Raw genomic sequence first — 21781 nt, 5'->3', positions numbered from 1 at the left:
TCTAAGTTGCCTTGAGCTCATAGAAGAGAAAGATTATCCAGAACTTGGTTATTTGGCGGTATCACTTGAGGGTGGACCTTGAAAAATAGTGAGGATTTTTTTAAAAATTAATTTATTGTTGGCTGCATTGGGTCTTTGTTGCTGCGTGCAGGCTTTCACTAGTTGTAGTGAGTGGGGCTACTCTTCGTTGTGGTGCACGGGCTTCTCATTGTGGTGGCTTCTCTTGTTGTGGAGCACGGGCTCTAGGTGCACGGGCTTCAGTAGTTGTGGCACATGGGCTCAGTAGTTGTGGCTCGTGGGCTCTAGAGCGCAGGCTCAGTAGTTGTAGCACACGGGCTTAGGTGCTCCGCAGCATGTGGGATCTTCCCAGACCAGGGCTTGAACCGGTGTCCCCTGCATTGGCAGGTGGATTCTTAACAACTGCACCACTAGGGAAGTCCCAGGATTTTAGTAATGAGGAACAGGGAGCCATTTTTGGAACGAAGGAAAAGAGCAGGTCTGAGGCAGATCTAAAGAAGAAAGAATTATTTGAGAGTTAATGAGAGAACATGGCTGGTGTGGCCACTTTTCTTATTAGAGTTAGATTGGAGAGATGGGTTTGGAAAGTAAAACCCAAGTGGCAAGTGGTTGGTTGGTGGTGATTTCAGGTAGTGATGGGCGAGGTGGACTTTAGAGACTTATGGGACGGGCCCCAGAACTTTCGCTGTGGTGATGAGGTAATAAATCCTGAATTAGGATACGAGAGAGAGGGATAGAAGGCAAGGACAGATGGAAAGGGCCAGGTGTGGGAGTTGGAGAGAGGATGGTCAGATGTGTGCAGTTCCAGGGGAAATGAAGAACCATGTAAGAATTACTAAGTTGGGACGTCTAATTTTGGGAAATTATTTTCTGGCCAAATAATACTGGGCCTCAATTACGAGTTTTACGCTAAAAGTGAAGGTTTGGTGTGAAGATGATTGAAGAGGTGCTGTTGGGTACATCTCCAAGTTAGATATAAAGGAACACCCCTCATGGAATTTGAGGGAAAAGCATCAGGGTCTTGTGCCAAGTAAGATGTTACATGTGAAAGTATTCTCCACAATTCCACGAAGTAGGTCTGTCGTAGAACAGTGGGAGCAGGCTTCAAGTCCACTACTAACGGAGTGACCTTGGACTTAGCCTCTTGGTACCTGTTTCCTCATTTGTAACATGAAGGTGATAAAAAGCACCTACCTCACAGGGTTATTAAGGGATTAAGTAATTATTTGTGAAGTGCTTTAATTTTTTGTTTTTTCACTTTCGTTCCATGTATTTTATGTATACTCTACACTTTGCACTTATATTTTTCAGTTCAGTAGTCTAGATGAGATGTTACACAAAATAGCTGGAAATGTTGTTTATAAAATGAACACCAACATTTTGCATTTTAAGTATTTGATCGGTGATTTCACTACACATACTTCAGATGTTCCAAAATAACTTCCATCCATGGGCACAAGTTTTATTTCTTTCCTCAATATACATACTATAATAATGCGCTTTAAATATGGGCAAAAGAATGCCACTTCTTCAAAAAGCAGCATGGAAATGGAACTCGAAAGGAAAAAATTACACATTTACACAGTAGTACATTTTTTGGTAGCCCAAAGCCTGAAAAATGGAATTTAGTTAACAAATATTTTTATTCATGACAGTCTCTGTCACCTACAAATCATGCACTAATGTGGTTCATAATGAGCACCGTAGAAGTGTTTTAAAAAATTACTTACTCTTCTCCACACCTTCCTAATGAGGAAACAGACTCAGAGATGCTGACGTGCCCATGGTCACGCAGCCTGGAAAGGAGAGTTCCTGGGATGCGGGCCCTAATTTTCTGATGTCAGTGCCCTGGGCGTTCTCCCTCATCTGTAGAATATGGACAGAATGACCAAAGGATGAGTCCTTGAGGGGCATGAGAGCCAAGGCAGGACTGTGTTTTAGGAACATGTGAGAGACGTTTTAGGGAAGACTGTCAGCACTACAGTGGGAAAGATGAAAGTCAGGAAGGAGCCCTGTGGCCGTACACAACTCAGAGGAGGCCTGGGAATGTGAGAAGTTGCCCTTGTGCTGCCGGTGCTGGTGCAGCAGCTGAGACGCTTGAACTGGTGGCTGCTCTAGGGCAGTGGTTCTCAGCGTGTCCTAGACCAGTGGCAGCAGCATCACCTGGAGTGTGTTAGAAGTGCAAAGGTAGGAACTCAGCGGTGCCTTTGGAGCATGTCACAGGAAACATGGTGTTAGGAGAGAAAGGGTAGGGGTCACCTTTAGCTTGAGTGATTAGGGAAGACTTCTCAGAGGAAGTGACATTAATTAAAACCAAGGCCTGTAGGTGGAGAAGGAACCAACTAGATGGGTGAGAAAGAGCCTTCAGGAGGGCACCAGAATGTGCAGAGGCTCAGAAACTGGAAAGAGCTTGACTTGGCCAGGAACATGGCTTGAGCTTAGAGCTTGAGCAGCGGCCAGGACACATGGGGTCTTATAAACGTTGATAGGGAGTTGGGATATGGTTCTAGGAGTAATAGAAGGCAGTGTGTACGCAGGAGTGTGAATTGACCTGGTTTTCATTTTCACAAAATTGCTCTGGCTGCTGGGTGAAGAGTGGTGGGTGGGAGGGAGATGGAGAGGAGATGCCAGGAGAGGCGAGCAGGAGGAGATATCCTCCTTCCTCTAAGAAAGGAAAGGAGATAATGTAGACTCAGATATTTTCAGGTGAAGAGAAGGAGAAATGGTGCTCACATAGGATGGGGCTCACTTCCTCAGGAGATTTGGTGCCAGAGAAGGGAGAGGAGTTAGGAGTTGCCAGGCAGCAGTGAATGTTGAGTCAGTGCTAGTAATTTGTACTGGGCCAAGATGGTAGGATTTCGTGGTTTTTCAACACTATGTTTACTGCCTGGGAGCAGGAATGGGAGAAATAGAGTAATGGTGATTCAGAATTGCAGATTGCACTGGTGTGCTTGGGGAAGGGTTGACAGAGAAGTCAAAAGTTAATAGGTTATTTAGGGGTGGGGGTGGAAATGGAATAAGAAAGGAAGAACAGACCAACTGAAGCAGTCGGGAGAGGTGTGCCTGCAAGGCTTGGTGAAGAAACAGAAATGGGTCAGTGGGTACAGTGAAATGGATGAGATGCTCAAGCTGTCTCCGTGCCTTAAAAAAAAAAAAAAAAAAAAAAAAGGAAAATCTAAGTAACAGGTAATTCGGATTTTCATGGAGAATTGGAAAGAAAATGGCTGAACTCATTTTTAAATTAGAATAGAAAAAATTAAGCTCTCTGTAAAGGTTCTTGTGGCCTATTGCAGGAGGTGGAGGGAAGAAGGTGAGAAGCAGGCAGTAGATGGAACCAGAAAGAAACACAAGTTAAAGAATTTTTTTTTTTTTTTTGCGGTACGCGGGCCTCTCACTGTTGTGGACTCTCCCGTTGCGGAGCACAGGCTCCGGACGCGCACGCTCAGCGGCCACGGCTCACGGGCCCAGCCGCTCCACGGCATGTGGGATCTTCCCGGACCGGGGCACGAACCCGTGTCCCCTGCATCGGCAGGCGGACTCTCAACCACTGCACCACCAGGGAGGCCCAAGAATTTTTTTTTTTAATTATTTTTGGCTGCGTTGGGTCTTCGTTGCTGCACACGGGCTTTCTCTAGTTGCGGCGAGCAGGGGCTACTCTTCGTTGCAGTGCGCAGGCTTCTCATTGTGGTGGCTTCTCACTGCAGATCCCGGGCTCTAGGCGCACAGGCTCAGTAGTTGTGGCTCGCGGGCTCTAGAGCGCAGGCTCCATAGTTGTGGCGCACGGGCTTAGTTGCTCCGCGGCATGTGGGATCTTCCCAGACCAGGGCTCAAACCCGTGTCCCCTGCATTGGCAGGTGGATTCTTAACCACTGAGCCACCAGGGAAGCCCAAGTTAAAGAATTTTTAACTTTTTTTCACTTGAGTTGTGTACTTCGTTGGTATTTCACCTCTGAGCTTGGCCCTTAGATTACATCTTTTCAGGACCTCTCCGAGTGTGAAGAGCAACAGTAGGCTGACTGAACACCCTCTTTCCAGAGAAGGGGCAAAAGGGAAGATAAAATTAGCACCACTGGCCTAAGTGTAGGTGGGGCCTGTGAGGTTTAGGAAGTTGCCCCCCTCTTGTGGCCAATCCTGGAAACAACAGCCAAGAAACGTGTTCTAGGGCCCTGTCTTTTCAGTGTTTTCCAGATCAGCAGTCAGCAACACCTGGGAACTTGTTAGATATGCAAAATCTCGGAGTTCATCCCAGACCTGCTGAATCAGAAAATTTGCTGAACCCCACCCCCAATCTCTTTTAAAAGCCCTTCAGATGATTCTGATGAACGCTGAAAGTTTGGAAACCACCATTCTCAACCTATACCCCAATATCCCTACCCTCCCTTTCCCTCTCCCCTCAAAATGTAATCTCCTAATTTCTGATTACAAGAATAGCAGAGCTTCCTATTTAAAGTTAATCCTCTCCCTCCATGTTCTGAACTCCAAAACCTCCTGTCTTCCCAGGAATCTTTTTTTTAAATATACTTTTTTTGGCCATGCTGCACAGCTTGCAGGATCTTAGTTCCCCAAGGATCAAACCCAGGCCCCGGCGGTGAAAGTGCTGAGTCCTAACCACTGATCACCAGGGAATTCCCACCCCTGGGAATCTTGTTCCATCAACTAGGCCCTCAATACCTGTCCTTAAGGTCTAAAAATTATCTTGATCCTACATCTTCTAGCAGCAGGCCTATTTCTCTCTACCCTGCAGAGCCCCTTTTTTGGGGGACAAGCAGGATCCACCCATTTTTCCTTCCTTCCCCAGAAACTGCTCTTGGATTTTTCCTTTTTCAGCCACTCTTCCCTACCCCTCCCTTCTGCCCACCCTCACGTAAATCCCTTCCCTGAGCTACTCCACAGGGCTGTTAGGATCAGCTAGAATGGAGTGCCTGCACCTTCTGCAGCTCCGGTGATCTGTGAGCTCTGCCTTCCCCAGCTATGGCGTTTTATATTCAAAGTACTCCTTCACCAGTATTTCACTTAACACCAGCAAAGGATTGAAAACCACATTCCACAAAGGTTTGTATTAATGAACTTTCAACAACAGCTGATAGTGCCTTTTTTCTTTTTAAACAGTCCAGGCACACCAGGGGTTAAATACTTCTCTTTCCACTGTTTATTATTAATGTACAAAATATACAAAACCAAAAGAAAATACTCATCCTCAAATCCATTGTGGCTCTAACCCAAGACCCCGCACAAAACCCAATCAATCGACTGTTTTCATAGAAAACAACTGATGCTGAGACAGGTGAAGGAGAGGGCTGGGAGAGGGCAGGTCATCTTATCGAATCCACCCAGGAAGGCACCTGGTGGGGATTCAGAGGTGGCTGACAGGACAAGGGAGCTGGAGGCCTCACACCCACAAGGTTCCAGGTGGGGGCCAGGAGCGTGCTAACGCCCAGAGGCAGTGCGTGTAGTGTGACTGGCATGCCCAGCACGCCGGGCTTCAGTTGATGAAAAAGCTGGTCTCACCGAAGTGTTTTAATTTCCAGAATGAGCTGCAGGCAAGGGTGGACCACCACCAATGGCCTCACCTATGCCAGCTAAAACTTTTCACCTGATGCCGATGTGAATTTGCCATCATTGAACCTAGCAGACCCATGATGCAAACTTGGGTGTTCACGGAAGATTGCAACGTCTTACTTGAGAAAGAACTCAATGTAAAGCCTGTGTCAGGGGAGGAGTGGGGACGATGTGTTCCAGAACTCAAATCCAGCCTGATTGAGTCCTCTCAGTGCAGTGGGATACACAATACCCCTTTTACCATCTCCCCACCCCACGAGGAAGCATGAACTTGGCTGGGATGATTTCATAAATGCAGCTGATCCCGTGTCAGAGTTCTGTGTGCATGTGGAGGACCCACAAGAGGAGAGTAGAGGTGTTCTCCAGGATAACCAGCTTTAGGTTCTCAGGCATAAAGGGTAATACCGGAGAGGCGCTTGGCATAAAGGGCAAATCTCCTCAAAAAGTGAAGCCAACTGGGTCTCCTCTTCAGCAGTCCAGGGTACAGAATGTGTCCAGTCTCTCTCCTCCCCAGACTGGAGGAAAATATGTACATCAATGCGCACCAGTGATCAGAAAACCCCCAGGAACCCAGGCAGGTGGGCACTGAGGGGGCCGGCTCCTCATCAGCTGGGGAAAGGGGAAAATGGGCCTCACAGAAGCCATAGAAGGGTGGAAGGAGCAAGGCTGCAGTCCACAGGGGTGTGGGTGGGGTGGGCAGGTGGTCCCTAGGGCAGGGGGGGCCCATTGACACCCGGGTGGTAGAAGGCACAGTTGTTCTCATAGCGGCAGTTACCCTTCATCATGAAATGTCGACAAACAGGGCGATTTGACATGTCTGTGGGAATGATGGTGGAATAGTTAGATAGGAAATGGCCAAGAGGTCAATGCCACCCTCATCCCACCCGTCCAAGGCATCCTGAGAACTTTCAGAGAGACCTAGTCTTGGAGACCTGGGGGAAGGGCTAAAGGAAGGAACTGCCATGCATGCTGGGAACGGGGTGACCTCACGTTCTGCCCGGCAGACCCGGGGTAGTGACGTTCCCCAGAAAGTCATGATGGGACACCAAGAGCCACATGGGGGACAGGGAGCATCCTCACCTCCTCCATGGCTGTGGCCTCCATCATGCCCTCGGTGGCCCCCTCCGCCGTGGCCAGGGCCATCATGGCCACGGTGCTCATGAGGGGGTGGTCCTCGATGGTCGTGGCCTCGGTGACCAGGGCCATCATGAGGCCGGTGGCCATGGGGCCCCCCATGTCCAGGGCCTTCATGGGGCCGATGTCCACCACCAGCACCCATTCCTCCACCAGGGCCTTCATGAGGACGATGGCCGCTGCCACCACCCATGCCGCCGCCAGGGCCTTCGTGGGGGCGATGCCCACCGCCCATGCCACTGCCAGGGCCTTCATGGGGACGATGTCCGCTGCCACTGCTCATGCCCCCACCAGGGCCTTCATGGGGACGATGCCCACCACCTCCGACCATGCCCCCACCAGGGCCCCCTCGTCCATTTGGAGGTCCTCCTCCAGAGCGACCTCCTCTGGCCCCTCGGAATGGAGGAGGAGGAGGAGGTGGTTCACTCCCGCCTCGGCCACCACGGCCTCTATGGTATGGCCCCGGACCTGGTCCCCCACGCATCGGGCCACCCCGCATGGGGTCACCTGGGCCATCCCAGAAGGGATCACCCCCCCGGGGAGGGGGTGGGGGACCCAGGAGACGTGGACCCACTGGCCCACCAGGGCCCCCAGGGCCTCCATGGGGACCTGTTGGGGGAAAAAAAAGGGAGAGAGACAGTATCAGCTACCTGTTGCCCCCAGGGACCGCCATCTCCCAACCCAAACCAACCCCCGGCTTTGGTCAATCCTGTACTGTTACCAGGCCGAAATCAAGCAGACAAGCCCATGCCGACCTCTCACTCACCACCTACCTGGCATAGGTCCGCCAGGTCCAGGGGGGAAGTGCTGCATGCCCTTGGGGCCCCCAGGGCCTCCCGGTGGGAAACCATTGGCTATGGGACCAGGGCCTAAGAGTCCATGAGGCACTGTTAATGAAAAAGGAGTGAAGCAGTCAGCAAGATGATTCTAGAAGAGCGGCATGACGTCTTCCCGCTTAGGTGTGCCCAGCTGACCCTCTCAGACCAACCTGGCAGAGCACTGCTCTCTCTGTCCAGTCTTCCCCTCCCATGTCTTACCGCCTAGTGGCAATAACCCTGCTCCCCCAATTCCACTGCAGGCCTCCTCGCCCAGGCCCCGGGGCTGGCCCTGAGGATTACCCAGCATCTGCTTGATCTTGTCTGAATAGTCTGGTTGCTTCAGCAGTTCCTCTGAGGGATGACTGTTAGGGCTACCCTGTGAGGCAAGGTCATTAAGGGACAAGGTCAACAGAGAATAAGGGTAACACCCGGCAGAGAAGGGAGAGCCCGAGGAGAAAGCAAGCGGGAAGGTGAGCAGAACGGGAGTAAGGAGAAATGGAGACGGTGGGGAAGAAAAGGGAGGCTCATACCATGATGGAGGTGAGGATCTCCTGCACATTGATGCCTCCTCCTCCAGGACCCTGGGGGCTCTTCCCGGCACCCATGCTTCCCATAAGATTGGCCAGAACAGGAGGCAACTTGGAACCGCCTGCCCCGTCGGGTGAGCCACCGGTCCCCCCAGGCTCCAGGGTCTCAACATATGGGGTCTCATCCATGGAACATTCCTGAAAGGACAGGAGAGAACAATCAGGACCAACAAAGAATAAAGAGACAGTCTCACATGAAAGATGCATTAATGTCAATCACAACCTCCATCACCACATAACTCACCTCATCTAGGGGGATGAGTTTTGGGGGGATAGGCTCATAGGGCTCAGGATCAGGCTCGTGAGGACTGTCAGGAATGCAGCAGGCGATAGAAAAAAAAAAAAGTGACAGTCAAATTATTTATTCAAGCCCTTGATTTTCTTCCTAACCCCACCCCCCTTCTAATTACCCCAGGGCACGTTTCCCTCAAGGGCTCAATACCTCAGGAAGTGAACCCCATTCTGCTCACCTTTCCTTGTTCAGGAAGAGCTCCTGAAGGATCCCCTTCTCCCGCTCAGCCTGGATGTACCGCTCCTGGCTGTTGCTTCCAGGGGTGACAAGAGGCGAGGGCAGCACCAGGGGCCGGGGGCACACCCAGGGCACCTTCTCCTCCATGTTGTCGTGGCTCAGACGCCGGGCCGTCTCAAACGCATGTCGGTCTGACAGTATCTCTCGCTTAGCTGCCTCGCCGAAGTCCTTGATCTTATTCACATTTACTATTGCCAAGGAGAAAAAAAGCAAGAGGGAAAGTAAGCCCAACCAAGTCCTTTTTAAACTCTCTATACCCCACCTACTATAGAGGAAACTGGATCTCTAACCTCGTTCAGTTTCATCCAGTTCAAAATAGAAATACTCTCTCAGTTTGCCCTCCTCAGGCCAGGTCACAGTTTTCCTCTTCCTGCCTTTCCGGGTCAGCTGGCTAGGATCTCCGGGACTCTCCACTGGCTTTGCATCCAGAGCTCCTGGCTCCAAAGAGGCTGTAAACAGAAGTAGTTTCAGAGCAGATCCTTCCTTTCAGAAAACCCCGAAACCTGAACCACTTTCTAGACCTACCAGTATCCATGAGCTCTGGGACTTCAACAGGGGGAACTGGGGTCCCTGGACGTTCTGTGTCCATAGCCTCAGAAGGAGGTGCTGGCTCTGGGGAAGAAGGTTTGGCTGTGCTCGGTTCTGTGCTCGTTTTCCCTTCAAATGGGCTTGGCTATTGTGAAAGAAAAAGTTAATGAGCTGACAGGAAAGGCAAGGTCAAGGCAAGGCAATTAGTCCAGGGTCCTTGGCAGGATCTCCTAACAGTTCCTATATAGGAAGATTCTGTCTCTAACAGTGCTCTGCCAACACCAGTCTACGTCTGAGACACAACTCCTCTTGTCCTCCCCAAGCATCCTAGCTGCTGGGCCCTTCCCTCATCTGTACCTTTTCTACCTGGTCACTGGCACCTACTGCACAGCACCCATACCTTGGCAGCTGTGGGTGACAGCACCTTCTTCTTCTTCTTAATTTTGATGCCTGGAACAGGGGCTGAATTGAGCGCATCCAGAAAGCCCAGGCCCTCCATAGCTACAAAAGAAAAGAGCATAAAATGGAATCACCAGACCTCCTCAATAATCCTATTCCTATAGACAAAATCTGGGCAGAAAATTGGCCAATAGAGACCCTGCCTCAACTTTGGACACAATAAGCTCAAGGTGACCAGGAAGCATATGTAGGAGGATTCACACAAGAAATTCTTGTCATTATTCTATCTTTCTTTTAAAGGCAGGCAAGCGTGGCTTTGGATAGGAATCAGAGCTCAGGTAATTGACAAAGCCAGCCCCCATGAACGTGACGGCTGGGAGCGCACCCACCAGAACAGCACGCCTCCCTACCTCATCTCTAAAATCACTCCTAAGCAATCCTATGAAGGACTCCTATGAAGGGAGTTCCAGGGGCGTAAACATTAAAGGACACCAAGAAACTAGATGAAAATGGAGGAAAACGCTTCATTTCCATGAAAAGAGTTTGCTCTCAATTCAAAGCACATCCCCCCACTTTAGACGCACGTTGTGGCGGGATGATCTTCACTTTGATCTCTTTGGTGGCATTGGGTGTTGTGTTGAGTGGCTTGTATTTCTTCTCTGCAGGGGGCGCAGCATCTCCTGGGGCAGCTGTGGAACTGTTAGAAAGGGACTGGTCAACAACACCTGGCAAGGGCCATACAGTTCAACGCCCCCGCTTTTCCCCTCACGTCCACAGACCCAGCCCATTCAAAAACCAAGAACATGGTCCATACCTCTGACGCTTGAGGGGGATGGGTTTAAGGTTGTACTTGTCAGAAACCACCACTGCACTGGCATTCTTCTTCACAGGCACCAAAGATGGGGTCTCCAGCTCTAGTCCTGGGGTTGAAGACATGGTGTTGGGGCTGGACTCACTCCACACTCTCCTGACTCTTCCTCCCTTAACCTTCATCAAGCCCTATAAACTCCCACAATGCTCCACCCACTAGTCTTCCCTCTCTCCAGATTTACCATACCATTAACTCCAACTCTTCCACCATAAGGCCCAGCTGTGCACCTACCCACAGACCTTCCAGAGGCCAGACGGCAGCCTTACCGGTAGAGCGGAACTTGGCGTGACTGGGCGCCGTGGTTCGGAGGGACTTGGGCTTCTCCCTCTTCTTCTCCGGGACCTCCTCAGCCCGAGTCTCAGCCTTCACCTCAGTCAACGGTCGCTCAGGAGGGGTGGTTCGACTCTTTCCCTCTTCTTTCCGTTTCTTCTTATCTTTCTCTGTTGTGGAAAAACAGAGCAGAAAAGGATTTTATTTAGATAAAGACTGACAGTCAGAGGTAAAAAGCAGGTTAGAGGCACGGAAGGCCACATCCCAGTGGGAAAGAAAGAAATACAAGGGATAAAGGGCCAAGGAGCTTACCAGCAGGCTGGGTACTGCTCTGGGAGCGGATCACAGCCATCCAGTCGCTGACAAGGACTGAGGCCAATTTCCGGAGCTCTGCAGGTGAAAGAAAGGGGAAATGCCTAAATAATGTAAGATACACTGAATCATGAAATTTTCCTCTATTCGGATAACTTTCAACCCTGATGCCATTATAAAACCGGGGGCGGGGAGGGCAAAAAGAAGAAATATTTATTAAAGTATGTTGTAAAAACTACACTAGTTGCTTTGCATACATCTCATGTAATTGTTATTACAACCTGAACATTTTTAATCTCCCTTTATAGACAGAGAAGCATGGAGATTAAAGTCACAAAACTAGAAGATGGCAGAATGAACCTAGTGCCTATGCTCTTCCCATAACTACTTATTACAATAAAATAGGAGAAAGGCAGAGGGGTTCAAGTATCCAAAGTGCTACCAGATTTTAAAAATTTCAAGGAGGCAGATTTAGACCCTCGTAAAAAAGAGATTTTCTAGGGAACCTTTTTTCCTAGAATGTCACTAGTGATGACAGCTTTTAAAACAATCAATTAAGTGTTGCAAGAGTGAAAAAAGAACTTAAAAACAAACCGATTTAGGATGAAGGAAGCAGAGTTTATCTAGAGAAAAAAGATGGTCAGAGAATTTAAAGATAAAAAACAGAATTTATTTCTAAATATATGGAAAAATGCATTTGTAGCTCTTTCCTTCTGTACTTGGCAAATAATATCTCCTATCTACGGGACCTCTCTTCTTGCCAACAATTCCACTATGGGCTAATTTAATAATGAAATTGTTGTAGAATATTAAAACTAACTTTTTAAAAGTCACCCAACTGCCAACTCCTATACCTAATGCAATATGAACCAAAAATGCCCAGTGGGTGAATATCCTGAAACCTCTTTGGAGCAATCGATACTACAGTCCAGTAACACTTAACTGCAGTCAATAAGGAATGTACAAATTTCAGTATCTGAAGGAAGCACAGAATAATAATTAAACCTATACTCAAAGACGGCAACACAATAAAGCCAGCTGGAACAAGGACCAATATACCTCAGTGAAGAAACAAAAGATAGGCAATGATTTAATGGGATCTTCTGTGTTACAGTTTATCCTACAAAGCTACTCTGAGATGTCAGAAAAACAGTGAAGTGCTCGTTATATAAAAGGACCTAAAAACAGAATTAATACAACTAAAAGAACGGAAAGCTAGGGAATGGTTTTCGCTTAAACAATACTGTGAGTTAAAATTGTGATCCTTTATCCTGGAAAATGTTCCCAGTGTTTTCTCCTCTAGCTAAACTTTGCAAAGGGACCTAGCATACCATTCCCCATAGACAAAGAGCGGGGATCAGCTCTGCTACAATGCTGCTCACTTGCGGGAAACCAGTGTCTTGTGCTCCCTGCTTTATGCCTTGGGTGTAAAATTTTTGGATTAACTCTTGGATATAAACCCTTCTCTTCTCTAAAGAAAAGCCTGTGACTTTCTGGAGCCAGACTTTGTCTTCAAGCCAGAACTGTATGGCCCTTGCCAGGAGCTCCAAAACCCTTTGTCTTAGCAAAGGAAAGAATCTGTTGCTATCAAAGCTATGATATACTCCAGCAGTCAGGATTCTGCCCATGCCCTACAGCAGGGTGTTGACTGGTAGAACGAGCATACCTGTTGTTAGGAAAATAGACATTGAGGGTCCCAGAATATGCTCTATTTATTGATATTTAGAGAAACAGAAGTAAATGATGACGAGACATTCTAGGATGACACTATTTCCCCCAAAGAAGTTTAAGTGTATGGCTTTTACACCAAGAGATCTTAAGAAATGAAGGTAACTGAGTGGAAGTAACGGAAGAAGGCCCAGGACACAGAGGAAAAGGACTGGCCCCTACCTTCATCCTCACTTGACTTGCTCAGCTGCTTCACCAGTTTGGCTGTGTTGTTCTACGAGAGGAAGGGAGCAGCAGGATGGTAAGTGCCAGAAGGAAAAGCAGCCCACTCAGAGCTAACCACGCCCACAAACGCACAATCTCTTAACAGCCACTAACACTGAGATAGACCTTCTCTCTTACAAGGCCCTTGGAGACACATTCTTACTCCTTAAACAACCCAGTTAGGTAGGTTCAACCATTCCCATTTTACAAACGAAAAATCTGAGGCTCAGATATATAAAGTGCCCCACGTCACACACCTATTAAAGGACATAAATTTGAACCAAATCTTGATTCCAAACTCCTATTTTTTTCTACCATTCTACCTCACAGGCCCAAGACTGTAGCCACATCAGAGTCGATATGAGTTTTTCATCTGTTAGCCTAAACCAAAAAGGAAGAACCAGGATTGTAAAGACTGAAGGTACCTGCTTGAGATGGTCAACAGTGAGTGGTAGGTGCTGCAGGGTCAGTAGAATTTGCTGCAAGAGGGGAATGTTGTTGGTTGTCTTTGAATATGTCAGCCAATTGTTAAGAAGCTTGTAACCACCAACATCAATAAACCTGCAGGCAGGGAGGAGGCTCTGTGATGCCCTTTCTGGGTCTTGGGAGTATACCCCACCCTCCTAGTCCCCCATCGATAACCCAGGAACCCCATGCCTCACCTCCCCCCGCCTTCTAAGTACCCAGCCACCCAGGTCCCCACTTACTTGACCAATATTTCTGGTGAACGGGTCTGCAGGAGAATGTTCAAGTAAGTGCATCGACTCACCATCTTTCGTGCTTCCTTCATCAGACTGTAAGAGATAAGTCAAGGTTAGAAATGAAGCAGCCCGAAAGCACCTATTCTATGAGCAGAAGTCTCTAATCTGCGGGAGTACCTCGAGATCCCTGATGACTTGGGACTTCGCTACCGGGTGGGGGGATCACACAGGCCCCTAGGAGGATGGGGTGGATCAGGATTGATGTGGAAACACCCAGAGGGATGGAACACAACGGAGGAGACGCACTGAAGTCTTCGATCTGAGGAGGTAAGTGTCACTGCTTCTCTAACCCGCAGGACACATTTGATTCTGCTTCCAGGTGAAGAGCCCTAGCCTTCAACTACCATCTCTTCGGACTGGCTTAGTCACTCGCTTTCTCCTGGAAAACTTGAGGATCCCTGAAGGAAAATGACATTTGGGGCATGCAGAATGCAACCCAAAACAGAACTAAGAATTCTGTCACCTGACTCCTCTGCTTGCTTCCCTCCTTCCCTTGGGACTGTGGATCTCCAAATATCCAGATGCCATAATGACCGGGGACCAAGGGGTCATCTTTTCCTATCACTAGTTCTAACATAATTGGATTTGAATCCCATTCCACTGACTCCCATTCCTCTTAGGGAACACTTTTTGCTATCTGCCTTAATTATAGTCATATTACCACACAAAATATTCTCCACTCACAACGAATTCAAAGGGTACAGACTCACCTGAAGATCTTCGAAATCCCATCCACACTCTTGACTTCCCCATCTCGGTTAAGGAAGCTGTCCAGGCCCTTGAGAAGCTCTTTGGGGTCTATGGGACCCGAACCCATGATCGAGGTTTTCTAAGATAAGAGGATAAAACAAACCCACAGAATAAATGGGTGGCAAGGACAGCCCCAGCTGCCCTCTAATAAATTCCATCTCTGTGTTTGACAAATTATTAGTGATTATTTAATCTACATTCAACTGTACTCACCATTATCTAGATAAGAAAAATCAACACAGACCATTGTCCCTACTGAGAAAACAGCCCTGGCAAGTGAAGCACTGTTAATACATGACTGAAGGGGACGACAATCAGACTGGAGGACTGAGGCAGCACCTCTCCTCTCGCTCCCAGTTACATCCTTCCTAGGACAGATGAACTTCACCAGATTGTATCAGAGCTAAGATTCACATTCCCAAAACAGACACTCAACTCTCCAAGTCATTTTTGCTTATTAGGTCCCGTTTCTCCTTAGTTGCTAATGAATCTAGCTTTAAAAAAAACACCAAACCTATAGCTTGATAAGAACTGGGCCAATCATGGATGTTGGGCTGTCTTCCAAGAGTCAACTCCTTTCTATCTTAGCCCATGAAGAGTCAACCGCTTGGGAGATTGGGATTGACAAATATACACCAATATGTATAAAATGGATAACTAATAAGAACCTGCTGTATTTAAAAAAAAAAAAAAAAAAAAAAAAAAAGAGTCAACCGCCACAGGTAGCAGGGTATGTTCTGCTTGCACCAGTAGACAATCGTCTAAAGTTGTAGGTGAAAAGAGAAGGAAACAAAACTTGAAAACAGAACCTCTTCCCTACGGGAGTTAGGGGTGGCTCCCAGAAATAGAGACAAATGGAGCAAAGAAAATCAAGCAGGTCCTCCTAAGCCTTGAAAAAATGTCACTCATTAACCTAATACTGCACGAGTTTTTGTTTCAACGTTAAGGACAAGATTGGTTTGTGGTTTCAAAAGCAAAGATGCGAATCTGACTCCTACTCCCCACCTAAATCATAACACCACCCAAGATCCCCAAGGAGGGCCTGAAATTAGAAACCATGGAGCCAAAAAGAATGGAACAAATAAAACTAGAAGCTGGCAAAATGCCATTAAATTTTAAGTAGCTGCTTTAGACTAGGTTAGAAAAGATGTTAATTAAAAGCCGAACACAGCTGTTACGGGACAGAGACATGTGAAACAATTTCTAGGCCAGAACCAAAGTTTGAGAGAGGTAATTTAGAATCAATATGGTTTTGATTAGGATTTTTATCCACAATGCCTCTAAACATTGGCTTCTGAGAAGCAGAAAAGAAAGCCACCTTAGTAATATCGACGACATTTGGGAAATAAGACGAACACTGGGTAGGAAGGCGGCAAGAAGAAAGCCTCCTGAATCCCGCATCTAGTAGAGATGAAACACATGAGTCAGGCAGAAGGGTGGGAAAAATCAGTGTTTTACAAAGATGATTATATTTTCTGCAGAAAACAGGTTCCTTATAAGATCGTGTTAATTAGTTCTATTTGTTCTCAAGCCAAAAGAGAAAAACAAGCATAACACTTTCAACCTTTTAATTCTCACAATAAAAAAGTCAATAAATTTCTACATTTACAGTCCTAACAACCTAGGCCAAGAAGAGGCAGAGGCACGGGGGGAACTTGGTTCCTGAGATCATAACCTGTGGGCTGAATACAGGGAGAGGAGGTAAGGTAAGAAATACTGAGAGGTGAGCAAGTCTGGGTTAACTGTGCTTTGCTGCTGCCCTGGAATCTCCACGAGGACGGGTAGAACCTAAGGTCAGAGGAAAAAACATTCAAGTCTAATACCAGATAAACTAGAAGTCCACAGACCAAATCCACTTAAGTGTGGTGATTCTTATACACAGAGAGACAGACATGGGGATAAAGGAATTTTCCCCATGTAGTAAGACACTATAAAGTGAAATATAGACACTATAAGGACAGAAACACAATAAAGGGATACATAAAATAGATTTCCCATTGAGACTGGAAAAGCAATGAGTGAATCCAAAGTAATAAAATATATCATCAGTGAAAAAAATATATGCAATTTGACAAAAAGCTTTCAATTAAACTAACTTCACTTCCAACCAATGCCCCCTAAATACAGCTGGCCCCTCAGATTCAAACCCAGTTGAATACTCAGCACCTTGGAAAAGTCCCTTTTGCACACCCACCCACCAGTTAGGTCAACAGGCCTGCTCCCCCTACTTCCTTCAGAAACAAAAACTGTCACCTGAGCTCAAATGTTCCTTTGCTTAGGAGGGTAGCAGACAAGAGAGAATAACCATCTTTAGAGAGAAAAGAAACCAGTGAGTACACAGCTAAATTGTGTCCAGTGCCTTCTGCTGGGAATGGGACCCAGGGACAACTTTTTAATTCCCATTCACAACAAGCAAGAATAAAAGACATTAACAGTCAAGGAAAACTAGAAGACAAAGCAGAAGAAATGTTAAATATTCATTTTCCACTGCAGTTTTCCTATTATTTACATTCTGGAAATATAATTAACAAAACTATAAATTTTGTCTCACAAGCACCAATCACGTGGTTTTAAAATGTAAGGGGGTTTTCTCATGACGGCTTCCTCCAGGCAGATTAGTTTTCACTCATTTAAAATTAAGGACCCCAAGTGTTTTACAACCTATTTCCTTATTTTGAAGTCATTACGTTTAGAAAGAAGTTCCAAGGCACTCAAGTGGAAAGGAATGAAGAGCCTAAATTCTCGGCACAGCCCTACAGGAGAAAAGGCGAACGACTTTACCAGGGAAAGAGGGGCAGTGACCAATTGTCATTAACATATCTGGAGCCTAGAACGAAAGCTTAAGGAAGCTTTCTGAAACCAAAAATAATCCAGGGCATGATATATTTTAATTTCCTTGAAGGCAGAACATACGGGGTGGCGATGGGGAAGCAACCCCTGGCATCATCTCCACCTTGTCCTAAAGCTGGGCTCTCCTTATGGAGGATGTTACCGGCAGACACGTGCAGACACAAGGCACTGGGAAATTTTCTCTTACCGGAGATAAAATTAAGTCCAGAAGTGACACCAACTCCAGCCTCCAAAATAAATAAGGTGAAAAATATCTAGCTTGGCTAAAGTTATTCCATACCCATCACCAATGAAACAGAACTGAATTGGTTCATGACAAAAATTCTAGGCGAGTTTAAAAACAATCACAACAATCTTCTAACAAAGGAGGAAGGTGTCCAAGTTTACCTTCACTTAGAGGTCTTAGCACTTCTGGAAATGAAGTGCTTTGTAGCTTACATTCCCCCCTTCCTTTCCACGGTAACTGAGGTCTTTCCTAGTCTGACTCCAGAATGGACTGAATTATGTCTCTCAGGTGATTCACAAGGTCGTATCTCTCTTCAAGTAGTAAGCCGCTCCCCCTCAAAATCACTCCAAAACCTGGTAGCACATGCCCTTCCCAAACGCTTATTTGCCTTTCAATAAGGGTGTAAAGTCACCCCCCACCCCTGCCCTCATAGGACAGGATCCCAGGATAAAATTGTGGCCACAAACTACAAGGATCAGGTTCTCCGACGTTCTCTGATGGATGTGGTTTCCCTAGAAGACCTTTTTTCCCATCTCCCATGTTAATGCAGATCTTCTTTATTATAATCCCCTGCTCACTAGAGCTCAGGAACCCCAGTGGGTAGAATGTTCAGCTCCCAAGGAAGGTATGCTGCAGAGGCACATGGCAAACTGCTTAAAAGATAAAAAACTTGTGGTCAGTAGGACATGTGGAAGAGGCCCTCCCATCCAATCCAGAAGTAATAGTTTGAGAATCCATACCCAGTAGAAAATTAGCCCTAAAGTCTCACCAAGTCACCACAGAACAGTTGTACAAAATGGCTTTCCAATTCTGCCTAGAACCTTCACGCTTCAGGGCAGGACTTTAAAAAATGAAAAGTATATGGAGAGTCTGATAAAGATTTGACTGAAAAAGTTGGAAGAAGAAAGGTAAGAAAGGGACAGGACACCCAATACCACCCTCAGGTAGGGCATGGCTTTCGAACATGCACCAACTGCTACAGCACTGCACAAGTTGAAAAACGAAGAGGACATTATTTCCCCATTGTTTTTAAGGAATTTCTTTCAGAAGGGAAGGAAAAAGAAATTCAAAAAGGGTGGCTCTTTGGAAAAAAGAAATGAAGGTTGTGAAATGTAATACCAGAAAGGTTTTGCTTACCAGAAACCGTAGCTTGAATCCCCCTGCCTTGAGTTTACAACTGCCGCCTCCTTTCCTAAAGATTCACTTCTCATCCTAGTACCAGTGTACAGGAGCTAAGCAACTGGAGAACGTGATACAGCACTGAACACAAAGAGCTTACCCCCAAACCCAGAGGCGGGAATAAGGGCGACTTAGAAGAAAGTCCTAAAGTACCCACTCTCCCCCAGATTCTCATCATACAAAGCGACCAAATGCAAGAAGCCCAAGGACTGATTCCTGAGCAGAAACGGCACATTTCAGTGTCATTAGGCCCCAGTTGTCTATTCCAGTTACTCATTCACAAGCCCTTGTGTCTTCCTCCAGTATCCAACACACAGATAAGACACACGCACGCTCACACACACTCCCCTCAAAAGCTTCCAGTCCTAAAGTATAGCTGTTTGAGTGGTTTCCACCCCTGGCAACTGAAGCGGGGAAAAATTCCAAGCACTAGTGATGAAAGAGGGTGAAAATAAAAGCAACAGACTCGGGATCGTTAAATACAAAAACTAGAGCTGCCCAAGGAGACGGACAGCTTCAAGACCTAATTCCTATAAGTTTGCCTTTTAAGATATAGCTATAAAAGGTTATAAAGAAAATAAGGAAAATGGCTTTTCCTGTCTAGCAGCAGCGTGCACAAGAGTCCAGAAGGCATCTGCTCGGGGTGGAGTTTGAAGAGGGTGGAGAAAGGAGGAAGAAAGCTGATTACATCACCTTTCAATGCTGCTCCTCCCCCTTGACCAAGTTTCTAGGGCGGCCCTAAGCTCTGGATGGCAAAAGGGGGAGAAAAACAACAAAGCAGGGACGCCATCTTGTTACGGAGAAGAGGACTCAAACTTAAAAAGCTATCCCGGCTCTGCCGGTAGCTTTTTACATTAAAAAACCTTTTAGTAAAAAAACCCAAAAATCAAAAAGCAGCCCCCATCCTGAATAGTCTTTGACCTACTTTGAATAAGAGCAGTGTGAAAATAAAAACAATTAAAATATTAAAAAGAACAATTTTCTGCGGGGAAGAACTGAATTTGCAATTGAGGTTCAACTTGCTACTGTCGAACACCCCCCCCATCCTCCCTATAAAGGGAAAGGGGGGAGGACTTGGACCCCTCTCAACAAATAGGGTTGAGGTGGGAGGACAGGAGAAAAATGGGTCAAGACACAACCTGCAACGCCGCTTGGAAGACAAAAGGACAAAGAAAGTCGCCATATTGAAGCAGGGAAGAAAAAAATTCCTTTTAACGACACAAATCTTTTAGAAAGCTAGCATTCAATTGCACTAAATGGCTTTTAAAATTATACTCCTGAATTCCACATTTCCCCAACCTTTCCACCCTCTACTTAACTGTATTCCCCCCACCAAAAAGTATCAAATTAAAATGTTAATCACTTTTTTTTGCTTTTAAATAACCTACGCAATCTGCAACAATTACAAGACATTCTTTACCTCCCCAACTATTATCTTGTTATGTATTGGCACTAAGATTATATTTTGCCCTGAATTAAGTGTCTTGCAATCTTTATTCCTAGATTGCCACCTGTATTAACCACACAAATATACCCCAAACAAATTACATTAAAATTGAGAGTTAACAATCATTTAAAAAGTCATAGCCACCTATTTCTCTCTGCCCATCTCCTTACCCTGCAATCTTTATGTACAGATTGCTTATTAATCTGGCAAATTGAAAGGCGCCCTGCTTGTCTCACACACAAAGAAGTGGGACTTCTGGGCCACAAAATCCACCATCTTTTGTATGTGAGCTCATTAACCCTTTTGAAGACTGCTGCTAACGAGAGGAAGGTAACCATACCTCCTTATAAAAAGCAAACACTTATGGCTTTGGCAGTCTGGAAATTGGCTGGATTACCAAGGGTTAACCATCAAAATCTTAACTTGCGGGCCCTCCCTCCACCCTCCTAGCCTGCAGCAGAGCAGGGAAGAGGCAGGTGGTAGGGGAGAGAGAACACTGTTTAGACCCAAAGGCCCTTTTTAATGGAGATTAAGTGACCGGATCGGTCCTTCTCCAGTTCTCTATTTTGTTCTACGGTCTCATTTCTTCCTCTCATTATTTTTGGTTTCACAAAGGGAAACGTTGATTTCTTGTTGCAAGGCTGGTTTTTGAAAATTCGACACTTACTATCCAATTTTTTTGCGACGTCAGCACCTCGGGCTCAGGGGGGGAGGGGGTTAAAATTTTGGAGAAAAAAAATAAAACAACCAACCAAGACCCAAAACTCAATTATTTGGGGGGCCTCATTGGATCAAAAAGTCTCCTTAAAAAAAATAAAGGCCAACTCAGTATTCATTTCCCCCCCACCCAACTCCATGTAGGGAGGGGGGGTCGTAGAAAAAAAGTTCTGAGTGGATTAAAAAAAGTAAACGCTGGATGAGTGAATTTGGGTGGGTTTGGGAAGGGAGGGTGGTTGATTATTTTTGAAGTTATGTAGTGACGGTCCTTCGGCCACAGATTTCAAGTCCCAGGCAGCGTGGGCTGGTGGGGTGGGCAAGATAGGTGGGAAGGGGCAGAAGACACAAGTGGTTGGGCTGGTGGCTGCGGTTTTCCCTTTCCCCCCTCTCTCAGGATCCTTTCAAGGGCTTAGATGTTGCTGCGGCTTGTTTCTTTTCTCCTCGTGGCCGGCCCGTCTTTCTCCGAGAAAATTCAAACCTGGGATAAAAGGAACACAAGGGAGAAAGATATAATCAGTATGGGTTGCTCTTAAACACCCAAAAATACAATCTTTGTTGTCCCCAAACACCTCCATGTCCCATCCCGAACACAGCCGCTTAAAAAGAGTCACGGCTCTCAACCGAGCCCTCGCCTAACCCATTTCCTAGACCAACTGTCCCAGCAAAATTTTACCCCCCAACCAACAAAACGCCAAGACTTACCTCTAAACGAACCCCAGAATGGCGGCTGCCTGCTCGGGCTGAGTCTTTTATATCCGGACACCGCCCAACGCGCCCAAACGTGCTAGTGAAACGCCCTTGCGGCGAGAGACTGTGCGCGGGGCGTGAATTCATTGGTCAGCCAGTAAGACAACTCGCCAGCTAATTGGCTATCCTGCCTTAACCTTCGCTCAG

At 46.7% G+C, this 21781-nt stretch overlaps 1 protein-coding gene across 4 annotated transcripts; it reads right to left on the bottom strand.

Annotated features, from left to right (window-relative positions):
- Positions 1–744: 744 nt before the first annotated feature.
- PPP1R10 (protein phosphatase 1 regulatory subunit 10) lies at positions 745–21679 on the bottom strand. 4 transcript variants are annotated; one of them, XM_007106315.4, is made up of 20 exons: positions 21590–21679; positions 20838–21365; positions 14429–14547; positions 13665–13751; positions 13383–13518; positions 12916–12967; positions 11026–11103; positions 10710–10883; positions 10387–10492; positions 10157–10269; positions 9574–9674; positions 9171–9318; positions 8936–9094; positions 8587–8833; positions 8361–8424; positions 8060–8254; positions 7830–7905; positions 7485–7598; positions 6658–7320; positions 745–6394 (listed from the first exon to the last, which is right to left on the bottom strand). In XM_007106315.4, exons 3-20 carry the CDS (start codon positions 14533–14535, stop codon positions 6285–6287), a joined length of 2730 nt encoding a protein of 909 aa, XP_007106377.1. In that variant the 5' UTR covers positions 14536–14547; positions 20838–21365; positions 21590–21679; the 3' UTR covers positions 745–6284. The 4 variants fall into 4 exon arrangements, with proteins under 4 accessions (XP_007106377.1, XP_007106379.1, XP_023977483.1 ...); XM_007106317.4 differs by lacking the exons at positions 20838–21365; positions 21590–21679 and adding an exon at positions 18682–19294; XM_024121715.3 differs by lacking the exons at positions 20838–21365; positions 21590–21679 and adding an exon at positions 13836–14116 and having other exon boundaries at positions 13383–13436; positions 14429–14517.
- Between the last annotated feature and the right edge of the window lie 102 nt (positions 21680–21781).

The sequence above is a fragment of the Physeter macrocephalus genome, chromosome 18 (assembly GCF_002837175.3).
Source record: "Physeter macrocephalus isolate SW-GA chromosome 18, ASM283717v5, whole genome shotgun sequence".
In the NCBI taxonomy this organism is placed as follows: Eukaryota; Metazoa; Chordata; class Mammalia; order Artiodactyla; family Physeteridae; genus Physeter; species Physeter macrocephalus.
Note: the sequence above shows the minus strand (reverse complement) of the source record. Positions and strands in the feature narration are given on the sequence as shown.

Bases quoted from the DNA above. Each gene is read 5' to 3' on its own strand.
- PPP1R10 (XM_007106315.4), bottom strand. From the start codon at position 14,535: ATGGGTTCGGGTCCCATAGACCCCAAAGAGCTTCTCAAGGGCCTGGAC. The intron at 10,493-10,709 runs GTAAGGCTGCCG...CTTCAACCCCAG, and splicing joins CGCCAAGTTCCGCTCTACCG to GACTAGAGCTGGAGACCCCA. The intron at 7,906-8,059 runs GTATGAGCCTCC...CTTGCCTCACAG, and splicing joins AGATCCTCACCTCCATCATG to GGTAGCCCTAACAGTCATCC.